This window comes from Platichthys flesus, chromosome 15 (assembly GCF_949316205.1).
Source record: "Platichthys flesus chromosome 15, fPlaFle2.1, whole genome shotgun sequence".
Lineage (NCBI taxonomy): Eukaryota > Metazoa > Chordata > Actinopteri > Pleuronectiformes > Pleuronectidae > Platichthys > Platichthys flesus.
In genome coordinates this window covers 15,694,599-15,707,545 of record NC_084959.1, presented here as the reverse complement: position 1 = coordinate 15,707,545, position 12,947 = coordinate 15,694,599, and the positions used below count along the sequence as shown (strand labels likewise).

General features: G+C 40.1%; 2 protein-coding genes across 3 annotated transcripts; both read right to left on the bottom strand.

Moving 5' to 3' along the window:
- Positions 1-2,440: 2,440 nt before the first annotated feature.
- On the bottom strand, positions 2,441-5,833 carry LOC133969293 (gap junction alpha-3 protein-like). The gene is made up of 2 exons (XM_062405682.1): positions 5,668-5,833; positions 2,441-4,168 (listed from the first exon to the last, which is right to left on the bottom strand). Exon 2 carries the CDS (start codon positions 4,115-4,117, stop codon positions 3,047-3,049), a length of 1,071 nt encoding a protein of 356 aa, XP_062261666.1. The 5' UTR covers positions 4,118-4,168; positions 5,668-5,833; the 3' UTR covers positions 2,441-3,046.
- Positions 5,834-6,744: 911 nt separating this feature from the next.
- gjb1a (gap junction protein beta 1a) lies at positions 6,745-11,447 on the bottom strand. Of its 2 annotated transcripts, none has more exons than XM_062405423.1 (2): positions 11,326-11,447; positions 6,745-9,390 (listed from the first exon to the last, which is right to left on the bottom strand). In XM_062405423.1, the coding sequence occupies exon 2, from the start codon at positions 9,374-9,376 to the stop codon at positions 8,654-8,656; it is 723 nt and encodes a 240-aa protein (XP_062261407.1). In that variant the 5' UTR covers positions 9,377-9,390; positions 11,326-11,447; the 3' UTR covers positions 6,745-8,653. The 2 variants fall into 2 exon arrangements, with proteins under 2 accessions (XP_062261407.1, XP_062261406.1); XM_062405422.1 differs by lacking the exon at positions 11,326-11,447 and adding an exon at positions 10,826-10,935.
- Positions 11,448-12,947: the final 1,500 nt, after the last annotated feature.

The following is a 12,947-nucleotide window of genomic DNA, read 5'->3' as shown; positions in this document are numbered from 1 at the left end:
TAAATATTGGTTCGTATCAGCCTGTATAGATTTGTATTTATTTAGCTATATGCATGTGAACAGTTTATCATATATGGTTATAACTAGGTAGGATTTAGAAAGTTGCTAACGGACAATTCTTAACACCGAAATTACTTTTCCAAAACTGAGCACAGCCACTGTGTGGATCATTTTTTATTTCTTTGACACAAAATGGATACACTGAACGGCCTGGTCTACAGCAACACCAACAACAAACAATACATATCTACAGTCTAATAAAACCACAGTTCTGTGATGCTACTACTGGTTTGTTTCACCACATGTGATTGGGAGCAGGATGTTAACTGAATTAGAAAAGTTTGAAAACTAGAAATTATTTATATTTGTGTTTATTTCAAATCCACATGCTCATCGTGTGTAGAATTTCCCAGACATGATCTAAATGAGTTGTGGTGCTTCTGTATACCAAAGGCCAAGTTTTAATGACAGAGACCTGAAAGGTGGGCGTGACACAGCAGCAACATAAATAGCCTCTATATGGAATGGCAGACATTAGGGATCATACTTTGGACCACAATAAATCATCATTAACCAAGAAATGTATCCACGTTGACTCGTCCTTAAACGTGGGCACTCTTGTCTGTTTGATTGACGGGCTGCGGTGTGACCCCGGCGGCGAATGGTGTCTATGTGTCGCTCAAACTATTCTGGCTCAGAGATTTGGTTATAACCCGGAGTTCATACTGTAACCTTAACCCCCGTCACCTGTCAGTTTTCAGCCTTGTCCTGTCAAGCGATATAAGGCTGCCCTGAAAGTCGGAGACTTCTTTTCTTGGTTCGCAGCATTAATGAAAGTCACCGGAGACATTTCTCTCCTCTTACGGACAAACTGTTCTATCATCGTGCATCAGGGCTGCACTTTTATCCTGCACGCCACTGGCCTTGGTTAATCATGATATGACTGTACAAAATGATTCTAACTTTAAACTAATTCTGCTGCTCTTACATTTAAAACTCATCAGCTTTATTAGAGGTTAGAAGTTAAAATGACAAACCAATAAATCACAGCGAAACCGAGCTAATTACTCAGTCAACAAATAGTTACAGTATGACTAAATGAAAGAAACTATTGCAGTTGTCCTCCCTGCTCGAGGCCAGATGACACACAGGGCTGTCATTGACAAGCCGTGCTGTTTAATAACTGTTTCAACCCTCTGGCCAGTGTTTGGCTATTTTAGTGCTGCTTCATTATGCTGTGAACAACAAGGCCCTTTGCCAATATTTGGGTTAAATTTTTGGCATCAGCTGGTTATTGTTTCGGATGCAGGGCAAGAGGGTTTTTGGCCTCCTGCCCCCGTTTCTCCCACAATGCTCCTCCAAAGTGAGCATGAGGAGTTATTTATAGCTGCAGCGAGGAAGCCTTTGAAGCGTAGCTCTCAGTCACCGGCGTATGATGGTATGTGTTTTGAAAATGCGTCCGTCCACAGGGCTACTCCGTCTGTCAGCTGGTGGAGACCGTGCTGTAAACATGGCAGCTTAAGAAAACTGGGCTGCATTGATGCACAGTGCGGACTGTAGCATAGCAAGGATCACACACAGCTCCACAAATAATCATAGTATGTACATACCCTTAGGATATTCTTATGCGATATATACGATCTCCGTGTCTGTGTATAATGTTAAAAACAGACACAAGTATTATTCTTGTGCTACAGCAGATTAAAGCGCACTTGGATAAAAAACACTTGTAGGTTCACAAGGACGAGATATGGTTTGAGGAAATTGCTTCTCCGTTCATGTGATATTTTGTTCATCATTTGAAAAAAAAAGACTGGTCATTTAAACTCAAACAAGGACGTTATTCATAAAAGCTCAGATACATTTTTCAAATGAAGTTGAAGTGGAATTTCTTTTCATGACTTAAACAATCCAAACTCTTGAAATCTACACCGACTGTATATCTGATCTTCACAGTAACTGAGTTTAAAATCCCATAAACATCCTAAAGCGGTTGTATTAATGCAAACATTGTTCAGCTCTCACAATGTGACATTTCCCTGGCTGAGGGATAACTAACACATTTGAATGACTGGGTTTTTATTTACATCGCACCACCCTCATCAGCCCCCAGCAGGTGGATACGTTGTGGAAAAATATGAATGTGAGCAGAATAAAAAGCTTTCAGTGTAAATCTGACATTTTTATATCTGGTGGGGAATGAATGGAGGTTATTCTCAGCCCGTCAATGAACAAAGTAGATGTGAAATCTTGACAAATCACGTGTTTACTGCTCAATATTTTATTGAATTACAGTCAGAAATAAGTAAGCATGATTAATCATTGAATGGTATCGTAACTCACAATATGTCAATTCGTAGACAACCCAAATAAACATGTTGAAATTGATTGCCTTTGTTTATTGAAAAGTTTCTTGAAATGATAAATTATTTGGCTCATAGATATTTCAACATCTTTTATTTTGACATACCACTTGCAGTTTAGTTCAAATACATTTGTTTGTAAACAAAAAAATCTCAAGTAATCTGCATCTTTGTCACCAGCAAATATGCATAAGCGTTAATTAATTTACAAGTCAACGTTGTAGAGAACATAAGGGCAGGATTTGTGAATACATAACATTGTTTTGAGCTAATTAGGCCGAAAGATGATGTATGTTAGCATCATCCACAAACTGACAGTGAGAGAAGGGTAGAATTTATTAACATTTAGAAACATTTTGCCAATTGCTCTACTGGATTTATCCATAAAAAAGATGAGACAACAAGAGCCATCTATGGATATTTCCTTTACTCGTGGACATGGGTAATTCACATTTCATATTCAAAAGTCCTGTGAGCTGAGGAGTTCTGGTTAACTCACTCAATACTTGTTCTATGCACACAAAGCTGTCCCTGTGTGCTCTCAAATCTTGACTTGCAAATCGATCACAGCAATAATCTCTTTTCCGTTCACTCAGTAGCTTTGTCACGAACCGTTCTCCATACTCGTGCAAATATCTTTACAGGCTAGAGTGTGTGGTTCCTGAGAATGAGGAGAGGCTCCTCTAGATCTTCAGGTCGTTCAGCCTGCTCTTGTTGTTGCTGTGCTTGCTCGACTGACTGTTTCTGCGCTGGTTTTCCACGGGCATCTCAATGGCAGGAGTGAACGTTTTCCTCTCACTCCCATCCTCCCCCTCCGATTTTCCTTTCCTCTCCACGGCCATATTGTCTCTGTTCTGCTTGTAAACCACTTTGCTGTTGTAGGGGCTGTAAGCAGAGTTTGGCTCCACTAGGCCGTACTTCGAGTCCGCGGGGAAGGGCTCGGGCACCACAGGATGACCGGCAAAGTAGTTGTAGCTCGGTACGAAGGGCATGACCGGCTCACTGAGTTGCCTGGCGGCCTCCATTGCAGCCTGCGATCGTCTGTAGCGGAGGCCCTGGTGGCACTTTGTGAAACCAAGGTGGTACATTTCCACCAGGTTGAGCAGCAGGGAGATACAGGCCACCGCCAGCATGAAGAGGATGAAGATCGTCTTCTCGGTGGGTCGGGAGATGTAGCAGTTCACCACGTTGGGGCAGGGCCAGCGGTCACAGGTGTACATCGGCTTGAGCTCAAAGCCGTACAGGAAGTACTGAGCAACAATAAAAGCCACTTCAAACAGGGTCTTGAAAACGATGTTTAAGACGTAGGTTCTCAGCAACGCGCCTTGCAAACGCACATGTCCCTGGGTGTCCTTAACTGGGGCCTTCTTTGTCTTTCTGTCAAGCATCTGCTGCTGCTTTTCGCTCTGGATGTCGAGATCCTTCTCTTTCTGCTTTTCCTTTTCCTCCATGCGGACCAGATGAAGGATGTGGCCCAGATAAATGAGGGTCGGCGTGGAGATGAAGATGATTTGCATCACCCAGAAGCGGATGTGAGAAATGGGGAAGGTCTTGTCATAGCAAACGTTCTGACAACCAGGCTGCTTGGTGTCACAGGTGAAGCCGGACAGCTCGTCGCCCCAAACTTTTTCAGCGGCGGTTCCCAGCACCAGGATGCGGAAGATGAAGAGCACCGTCAGCCAGACTTTGCCCACAACGGTGGAGTGTTCCTGGGCGCTCTCCAGCAGCTTCCCCAACAAGTTCCAGTCCCCCATACTGGCTCACAGATATGGTCTCAGCTTTATGGAAAAAAACAGGATGTAAGACTGTAAAAAATAAGAAAAAATGTCAGGTGTAAATTTATCCATAAGCTTCATCCGAAATAGTTAAACTTTTTGTTGGATGAGGGAAACGGAATGTCCTGAAACCACACAGAGGGACCTGATTTGTATGCTATTTGAACGCAGCAAAAACAATCCGCAAATAAAAATTCTGACATAGAACTTTTTAAAGTAGAAGTAGCTTTTTTGGAGGAAGGCCTTAAAGAGAGAGGAGCTAAAACCAAGCTTTTCAAACAGAAGCTGAAAAGAAGAGCTGGAGCAATGGACATGTGAGGAAAGTGATGTGTTTCCTAAAAACAAAATAAGAACATGTAAACCTTCAGCATTGATAACATGAATATGAGCATAATATGTCTACTGTATTTACTGGATGGTTACTAAAGCACGTCTGTGGTTTGTTGCTGGGCAAGTTGCACATCAGAGTGTATTTCCACAGTGTGGCTGAAAACAGCTCCCTGATATGAACCAGAACAGTAATAAAGTTCCCAAAAGCTGAAAGCTAAAATATCTGAATAGAGTTGAATTGAACTACAGAGGAGGATGGTAATTTTATATTGATTTGTCACTACAAGGCACCTTCTTCATTGAACAGTCATTCTGACCTTTTAATTGAGCAACGCTAAAAGGGGTCACTTCAGGATCCGAATAAACCTGATACCCATCACTGTATCCTGTTTTTTAACCCATTTATTCATGAAAAATCTTTCAGTAAAGTCTGATAATAAGGTTGTTTGTTAATGAATGATCAGTTACATATACTTTCAGGATTTACTCATGACAACCCTTGACTGTGTATAATTGCAAATACTGTATCAGTTTTTGGCTCGCGGCGTAGTGCTTCAGACACCCTGCAACCAAAGATCACTGTGCTTCAGTAATACCCAGGAGTCACTTTTCAATAGGAACATTGATCGATCATGAGTTCACCATTTGTATTCGGAAATGCTACGATCTATCCAGTGTGCGCTGATGAAACGGACCCGGACACAGCGGACAGTGTGTGAGAGTTTGCCCTGCGGCGGGCTGGGGCGACACGACGCCTCAGCATTGATCTTGTGACACAGTACCCAACAGTGCTCCCCAACCCCAGAACATAGGTTTCTAGTTTAAATTCCAATGGGGTTTCGTTATGGCATGGCAAAACAAGCTTTACTGTCAAATAAAATGTCACTTATAAATATGATCACACTGAGAGTGAGAGCACCTGTTGTAAATATGAATGACAACAGGCAGGAAATAAAGGATCCAGCCAATTACTTTTCATATAGTAATAATACTTCTTAAAATGAGTATATCCACATATATACAAACAGTATTATATATATATATATATATATCATATAAATATAATATGATATGATTATACCATTTTAAAAACTTTGGAACTGGGGGAGTCCAACGGTCTGAGACAAAGTGGCCTCAGACTATTGAACCAGCATGTTTCTAAATAAGTACCCTGGCTATTTTCATGAAGAGCGACGTACCTGATAATGTTCATCTCCCACCGCGGCACAGCTCCGGAGTCACTTCAGTGGCTTCAGTTCACAGAGAGGCCATGTTTTCCTGAAGCCCTGAGGAAAGTGCAGCACCAAGATAAAATTCTCTAAGATAGTTTGCTCTGGCTGCTCTGTGATCCCGCCTGCCGCCCTCCCACTCTGACCAGATCAATGCTCAGTCAGTGCTCAACAAACCATCACAACCCGAACCACTGCCTGGTCTCTCTGTACGAGCACAGATTGAAGATTGGCTGTAAAGAAGTATAAATCCCCCCACGCACTAGAGGTGTCTCCGTTGAGCTGAGTGGCAGCTGAGGAGTCCAGTGAGGGTCCAGGTTAGTCTTACATGTCAGGGTGCGCTAAATATAATTCACGGTGAAGGGAGTGGCTTTGTTGTCACTCTCATGGTGATATGACCCTTGACAGCGTCACACACTGTGGAGCCTTCCCTCAGTGCTGCAGTCTGGGTAACTGCCTGTTGGAGAAGTGACTGTTATTGACAGTCACTTCACACAGTGACTGGTATCATTAATTCTGTAATACAATGTTTCCAGTTCCATTTCTTGTGTCGCTCTGGTGCAGACCACAGAACAGTGGTGGAAAGTTATAAAGGACATTTACTTAATTGTAACTGAATATAACTGTTTTGAACTTTACTTATTTCAGTTGGTCCTGAAGTCTGTATATTTTTATCCCACATACATAATGTAGGATTAGCTCTAAGATATGCTGAATTGATACAGATTTCAAAGTCACAATATGTAAAGATGGATTAAACTGCCACCTGGTGCAGCAACTATCTAAATGCTGTGTAAAAATAAATGCATCATGTAACAAATATTCAAATATCCAATGTGTTTAATAAGCTGTAGCTCAAAAGGTAGACTACCTCATAATGGTACACTTTATACCATATCCCCCTGGAGGGCTGACTGTGGGTCAGCGGGCAGAGCAGGTTGGCTGCTGGTTCCTGTGTCGGTGGTTTGATCCCCTGAACTTAGTTTGAGTCGTGCAAGACATTCAATGTAAAAAAAAAGAAGCCACAACATGAAGAGCAAAGTTATTCCAAACTTCATTTCAGAGTTATATATCGTGCATTTTACATGTTACTCCACCACAAATATAGAACAGCTACAGTCACGAGTTACTTTCATTCATAAAATCCCTCAAATCAGATCTACATATACTCAACTACTTTTTCTACTGTTTATACCCAACAGTATGAAAAGTTTACATTCAAATGCTGCTTACACGTGCACTCAAAAAGCTAAATTGTTTACCAGCTTAAAAAAATTACTTCAATTTGTCACATAATTTTCTCATTTCCCTGTTAATAATGTTCCATTATTAAATACAATATACTAATATACTGGAAATATGTATACCAATTTAGACACATTTTTCTGCCAATACGTACTTACTCTTATTTAAATAACATTTGTATACAGGAATTTTTATGTATATTCAATTACACTTTGTTGTAGGTGACCGCCCTAACACTTCAGGATGAACCAGGTTGAACCAGGTGAACCTCCCCACGATGAATCATTTAAAGTAGGCAGGACTAAAATAGTGGAAATTTGGAAACACACAGTCACATGAGTATTTGAATGGAGGGAACAGTTTATGGTACACTGCTGATAAGCGTCCCATCTCTCCGAGCCTTGTAGGTGGTGTGTTTTGACACTTGCCTTAAAAAGAGAAATGCCCTCTTGCCAGGTCAAGGCAGGTCCAGCTGTCCCCTGGGTCAACCATTGTCACCCACACACTGACCCCTTAGGTAGCGAGTCTATTGATAACCCCCCAATACTCTGCACTCTGGCCTTCAGAGGTAGAACTTAATCAGCCGGAGATGTTTCCTCACAGGTGGCACCATGACTCAGAGGCGATGGCACGTCTAAAGATGGCGACGGTGCCACTAGACGTGTAATAAAGCTTTATTCACAGTTCGTTCACCTTCCCCCCCCCCCCACACACTCACTGACGACAGCTGAGAAGAATCACAAACTGGCACCGCTGTGACTTCAACTTCATTTGCTCCTACGGATACACCAACTGCTGCTCTCTGGTGACTTATGGTGTCACATTAAACATCTCAACTTAGTCAGGAAAACCTGTGACAATGTACCAGAGCTATTGTGGTCAATTGTGTGTTCCTGTATGTGTTCTGGTCTAAGTTTGAATTTCAATTTGGTCTGGAACAGAACATTACACAATAACACAAACAAACGCCTGTTGATTTTATCTGTGTATTGACAATGTTCAAACATCCAGCTACAAAATGAATGAACTGAAATAAAATGTTTCGTTTTTTTTTCTGAAGTCATTACTTTGAGTGTAAAGTAACCATTAAACCATCCAAAATCTCTATTAAACAAACATACAATATCATATAATTTAACATTTATACAATCCAACATATTTTCCATGTATTAGCAAAACATCTTAATTATAACAGCTGAACAAAAGCCATAACAATTGTGACGATTGATGTGAACAACAGAATATTATAAATGAAATGATATTGTGTACATTGTATTTTCAGCAGATGAAATCTAAATTTAATATTTTCATTTCAAGACCAAAAGCCTTCGCCAAAAGCAAAGTATCAAAAAGCCAATGTCAATTAAAGCCTGAAGTGGTCAGCTGCAACAATGCTTTTAGAAATGATTATTGTGATTATTCTCTATTCTCTATCATTCTTTGTTTGGCCAAACATCAATTACTAAAGCTATTATATCATGTTATATTATATTGTTGTTGGTGTCAGTTAACAGTGATTTTGGTTTGTTCCACATATCAGTGTGTCTGTTCTGCATAGCCAGTGAGAATGTCTGGTGCACACTGATGCGAATTTGGTCGTGTGAAGATAATGGCTGTGAATTCTAAGTAGTTCTATGTGTCTTCCTCATGAGTTAACTCTGTCTTTCACTTTCCTTCGTGCAGATATGATCTATACGATCTACGTGTTTTGTTAGAGTGAGCAGAGTTTTTGTTGGATCCAGGCCCCCATAGTTGAGTCTCCAGCATTGTGCAGATGCTTACTGCAGACCTTCCCCACCAAGAAGAACACCTCTGCAATGTTGAGCAGGATGCACACCCCGGACGCAGCCAACATGAACACAGTGAAGACCGTCTTCTCCGTGGGCCTCGAAACGAAGCAGTCCACCGTGTTGGGACATGGGTACGAGTCGCACTTCACCAGCCTGATCATCTTGTAACCAGGGTAGATCATGTAAAACAAGTACATAAAGATGACCTCGAGGACAATGCGGAAGAACAAGCTGATGACGTACGTCCACCACAGAGCGCCTGAGATTTTCATCTTCTGGGTCTTTATCTGCTCCAGGTCTTTGGGGTTGGCCCTTCCTGACATTCTGTAGAGCCTCTTGTCAACATGGCGACGGTGGGCCACGTGCATGGCCACCAGCAGCGCGGGAGTGGAGACCAGGATGAGCTGCAGCGCCCAGAGGCGGATGTGAGAGATGGGGAAGAAGTGGTCATAGCAGACACTGTTGCAGCCCGGCTGCTGGGTGTTGCAGGTGAAGCCGGACTTCTCATCGCCCCACACGCTCTCTGCTGCCACCACCAGCACCAGAATGCGGAAAATGAAGAGGACAGAGAGCCAGATGCGTCCGATGCCGGTGGAGTGTCTGTTCACACCACTGATGACCGCGTAAAATGATGCCCAGTTCATCTTTGGTTCTGGGTCTGATGAAAAACACATGAGAACGTTATCAGGTGAAGGAAGATAATGCTGAATATTAAAGCTGAATAATAGATAATGTAACACGAGACAAACAACCATACAGTAAAATCATTGAGAACGGAATAAACTGTACAAAAATGTCCCCATAAAAGTAGCTATAAAGACAAACTAAGAAAAACGAATAAACAGAATTATAAAACGCAACTAAATTGAAATAAGCTGCTTCCTTTTAACACTTTCAACAATCATTGCTATCCACAGGTCCAAAGCTCTGAAGTTTAACAGATCTCTGATAATTTATTGTATTTCCTGTGAGTAATTTAGCATTCTATAAATTTTAATCTCTTTAAGCGTGTCTGGCAGTTAGAGACGTTTACTCATCATGTTTATCCTCTCTTTAAAATTAACAATCCATTACCACATACCAGACATTTCAACATTATTTTATGAAGTGAGCTTACTCGAAGCCAAATTTAGATTTTAAATAATTTATTTCTTCTCGATTTCATTGAAAGCTGAGACTTTGAAGTAAAACAAATCCCTCCTGACTGTTTAGACAAAAATGCTAAATTCTTGACATAAACTTTGTACCGATGGATTTAGTTATTGTCAGTGTGTCAATGTGATGAAAAAAAATTGTCTGTTTGTATTTAGAGGACTGGACGTTAAACAAATTTGGTAGATTTTTTCTATAATCAAGTACTAGTACATATACACCCGACATATAGTTTAAATGATTCAAAGGACACTCAAAGGTCGCTCGATTGTCACAACAGATTCCATCTTGTTTTAAAGAGAGCACATCAGAGCTGAAACAAATACATGATTAGTTGATTAGTTGATTACATTAGTTAAAAGAAAGTTTTTGATCTTGAAATTATTATTAAAAGGATTTTTCAAGATGAAATAACAAATCTTTCCACTATGAGGATTTTCTTTGTCCACTGTCATATAAAGTTAAATATATTTGGGTTTTGAAATGTTGATCGCACAAAACATGCAATTTGAGAACACAAACTTGGTCCTTTAGGAATTTATATTTGACATTTTTCTGATATATTATAAAAGAAACCATCAAGAAGTTATATGTAGATAATCTGAAATTAAAAAATGTATTACATGAATATCTAGTCAGATGACCACCAGAAACGTCACAGAATTTACTAAGAAGTCAATTTAAAATCTGATCAAATATTAAGCAGGATTAGGGTTTCATTATAGTTGGACAATAAATCAGATTAGAAATTAGATATCAACAAATAAAGATAAATTACACTAACTGTCTTTTACTCCTTACTTTGTATTTCCATCAAATAAGTACATTCAAATTGTTTTTAAATTTCAAAAAGGATTTTATTCCCTCTTTCCCACTGATGTTTGTCATGTGTCTTCCACATGTTTGCATTTCCAGTGTGATATCAAAGTCAAGGTTGTTACCCGGCTCAGAAGGAGGTGTCAGAGGCATAGGAGGCGACGTAGAGGACAACGCTGACCCACTGCTTTGGCATGGATGTGACTTCAGAGATGAAGGAAGCCTCTCTGCCCGCCCTGGGCAGTTGGCAGGCCATTTAAGAGTGCAACACTGAAGTCAGGCACCATGCGTCATGTGACAGTCGCCATGGGGGAGCATGCCAAGTGGGCATCTGCACCCGACCTAATGGCATCTGTAGCCTGTTACTCTCTTCATCTCAATTTTGCTAGCATGTTTAATAGAGAGGGATTAATTTGGTTCAGATGGTATGAAAAGTTAAACTCTTTTATTTTTTGAGAAACTCTATTTGGCTGGATAGTCACAGTTTATATTCCTTTTAAATGAATTTCACAAACTCCTAAATGTCCTAACAGTAGTGCACAAACTACCAATAAGCACCGAGCAAGCCAGCTGAACACAGTGAAAACAAACTATTTCTTCACAGTGAGAAATAAAATCAACTTACCTTCAGCTGCAGTTTGGAATCAAGTACATCCAGAAACATTTATATTGACAAAAGCAGATTGCTATTTTCTTTTTTTTCAATCTGTAACTGTGAACAAGAGTATCAGAGCACCATGACTTTGCATTGCTAATGATTTTCTCTCACACTAGCCACTGCCCTGCACTGGAGAGGTCATATGCTTCTGAGCCGGATATTTGCATACAATAGCCCCTTTTTACCCCGGTCCAAACAAACAGCTTCAGAATTCAGATCAAATGTTTTAATTTCTGCCCAGCTGAGGAATCTGTGTGGGGACTGTGGTCTGTCCCCTTGTCCTCATTGTTCTGTGTCCTGCACAGGAAGTGGAGGATGATTTTGACGTAATGTAACGTAAAACATAAAGGTCTAAAACAAAGAATGAGCCATAACATCCAAAGATAAGAGGACAAAGGTTTATTATCGTATTAATCCGGCTTTCATCAGGGTTTTCTCCACAACCGTCACATTCACGTTGTTGCTGCCCACCTAATATTTAACGCGTGATTCAACCTGCTCACTCCCAATATTATGGGATCGGGCAAAGATGGACTAATTTCTATGTACTCTCAGTTGTCATTTTATTTTTTGGCTGTTTAAATTGTCTTGGTCTGAGCTTTACTTAATCAGAAGCTCACATATAGATCAAGTTAAATTTTACAAGAGACCAGATAATATCTTTTTGCAACATCATGATAAGGTAGTAACAGCATCTCACATGATATCTCCATAATCAAGTGACAGTATAGTGTTGTGTATTTTTATTAATTTCGCAATTTTGAGCAAAACTCCTAAATATATACAAAATTGTACTATTGTTCTATGTCTTTTCAATTACCAATTTAAAATATACTTATGATAACTATATGTTCTTTGTGAAATTATGTATTTTTGGAGTCAACAACAAACTTGAGTTCAATAAAATATGCTAGTTGGTTATTAAAGACACACTGTGTCCTGGTTATGGCCTGGTTTTATAGTATAGATGATGGCATACAACATGATGTCATCGGCATAAAGAGATAGTTGAAAGATAAATATATGAAAATTAAAGGGCCTAGCATTTATTCTTGTGGAACGTCACCTTTATTATCCAGCAGGTTACTTAATTTAAACAAAAAAGTATGATCAGCCTAAAAGCGTGAAATTCAGTACAATTGGATATAAATATGTAAAATATTCTGATCAGTCTGACGATAAATTAAATGATAGAAAACATCTTTAAGAAAAACATATATGAAGTGAACTTTGACTATAGAGCTTTGCCCATGCCCCATCCACTAACCCGGAGGATTAATGACCTTTATTGCAGTGTGCCACCAGGTGGCGATCGAGTTGATTTGGCTTCACTCTTGTGGAGCCATCATGTCATCCATCTTTTTTAGGAGTCAATGGAGAGTCTGCTGTTCCCTGATTCAATTCTGTCTAAAGGAGGACATCTGGGGGACATGAATAGTTACTGCAGCATAACAGCGATGGCCGCATTAGAGAGAAATTTACTGGAGTGCCACATCTCAGAGCAGATCTCTCAGGAGTGGAACATGTCTGCAATTAAGTTAATAACCTAGTGACGTTCATTATGTTCAGCATAAGACTGTTATTAAAAA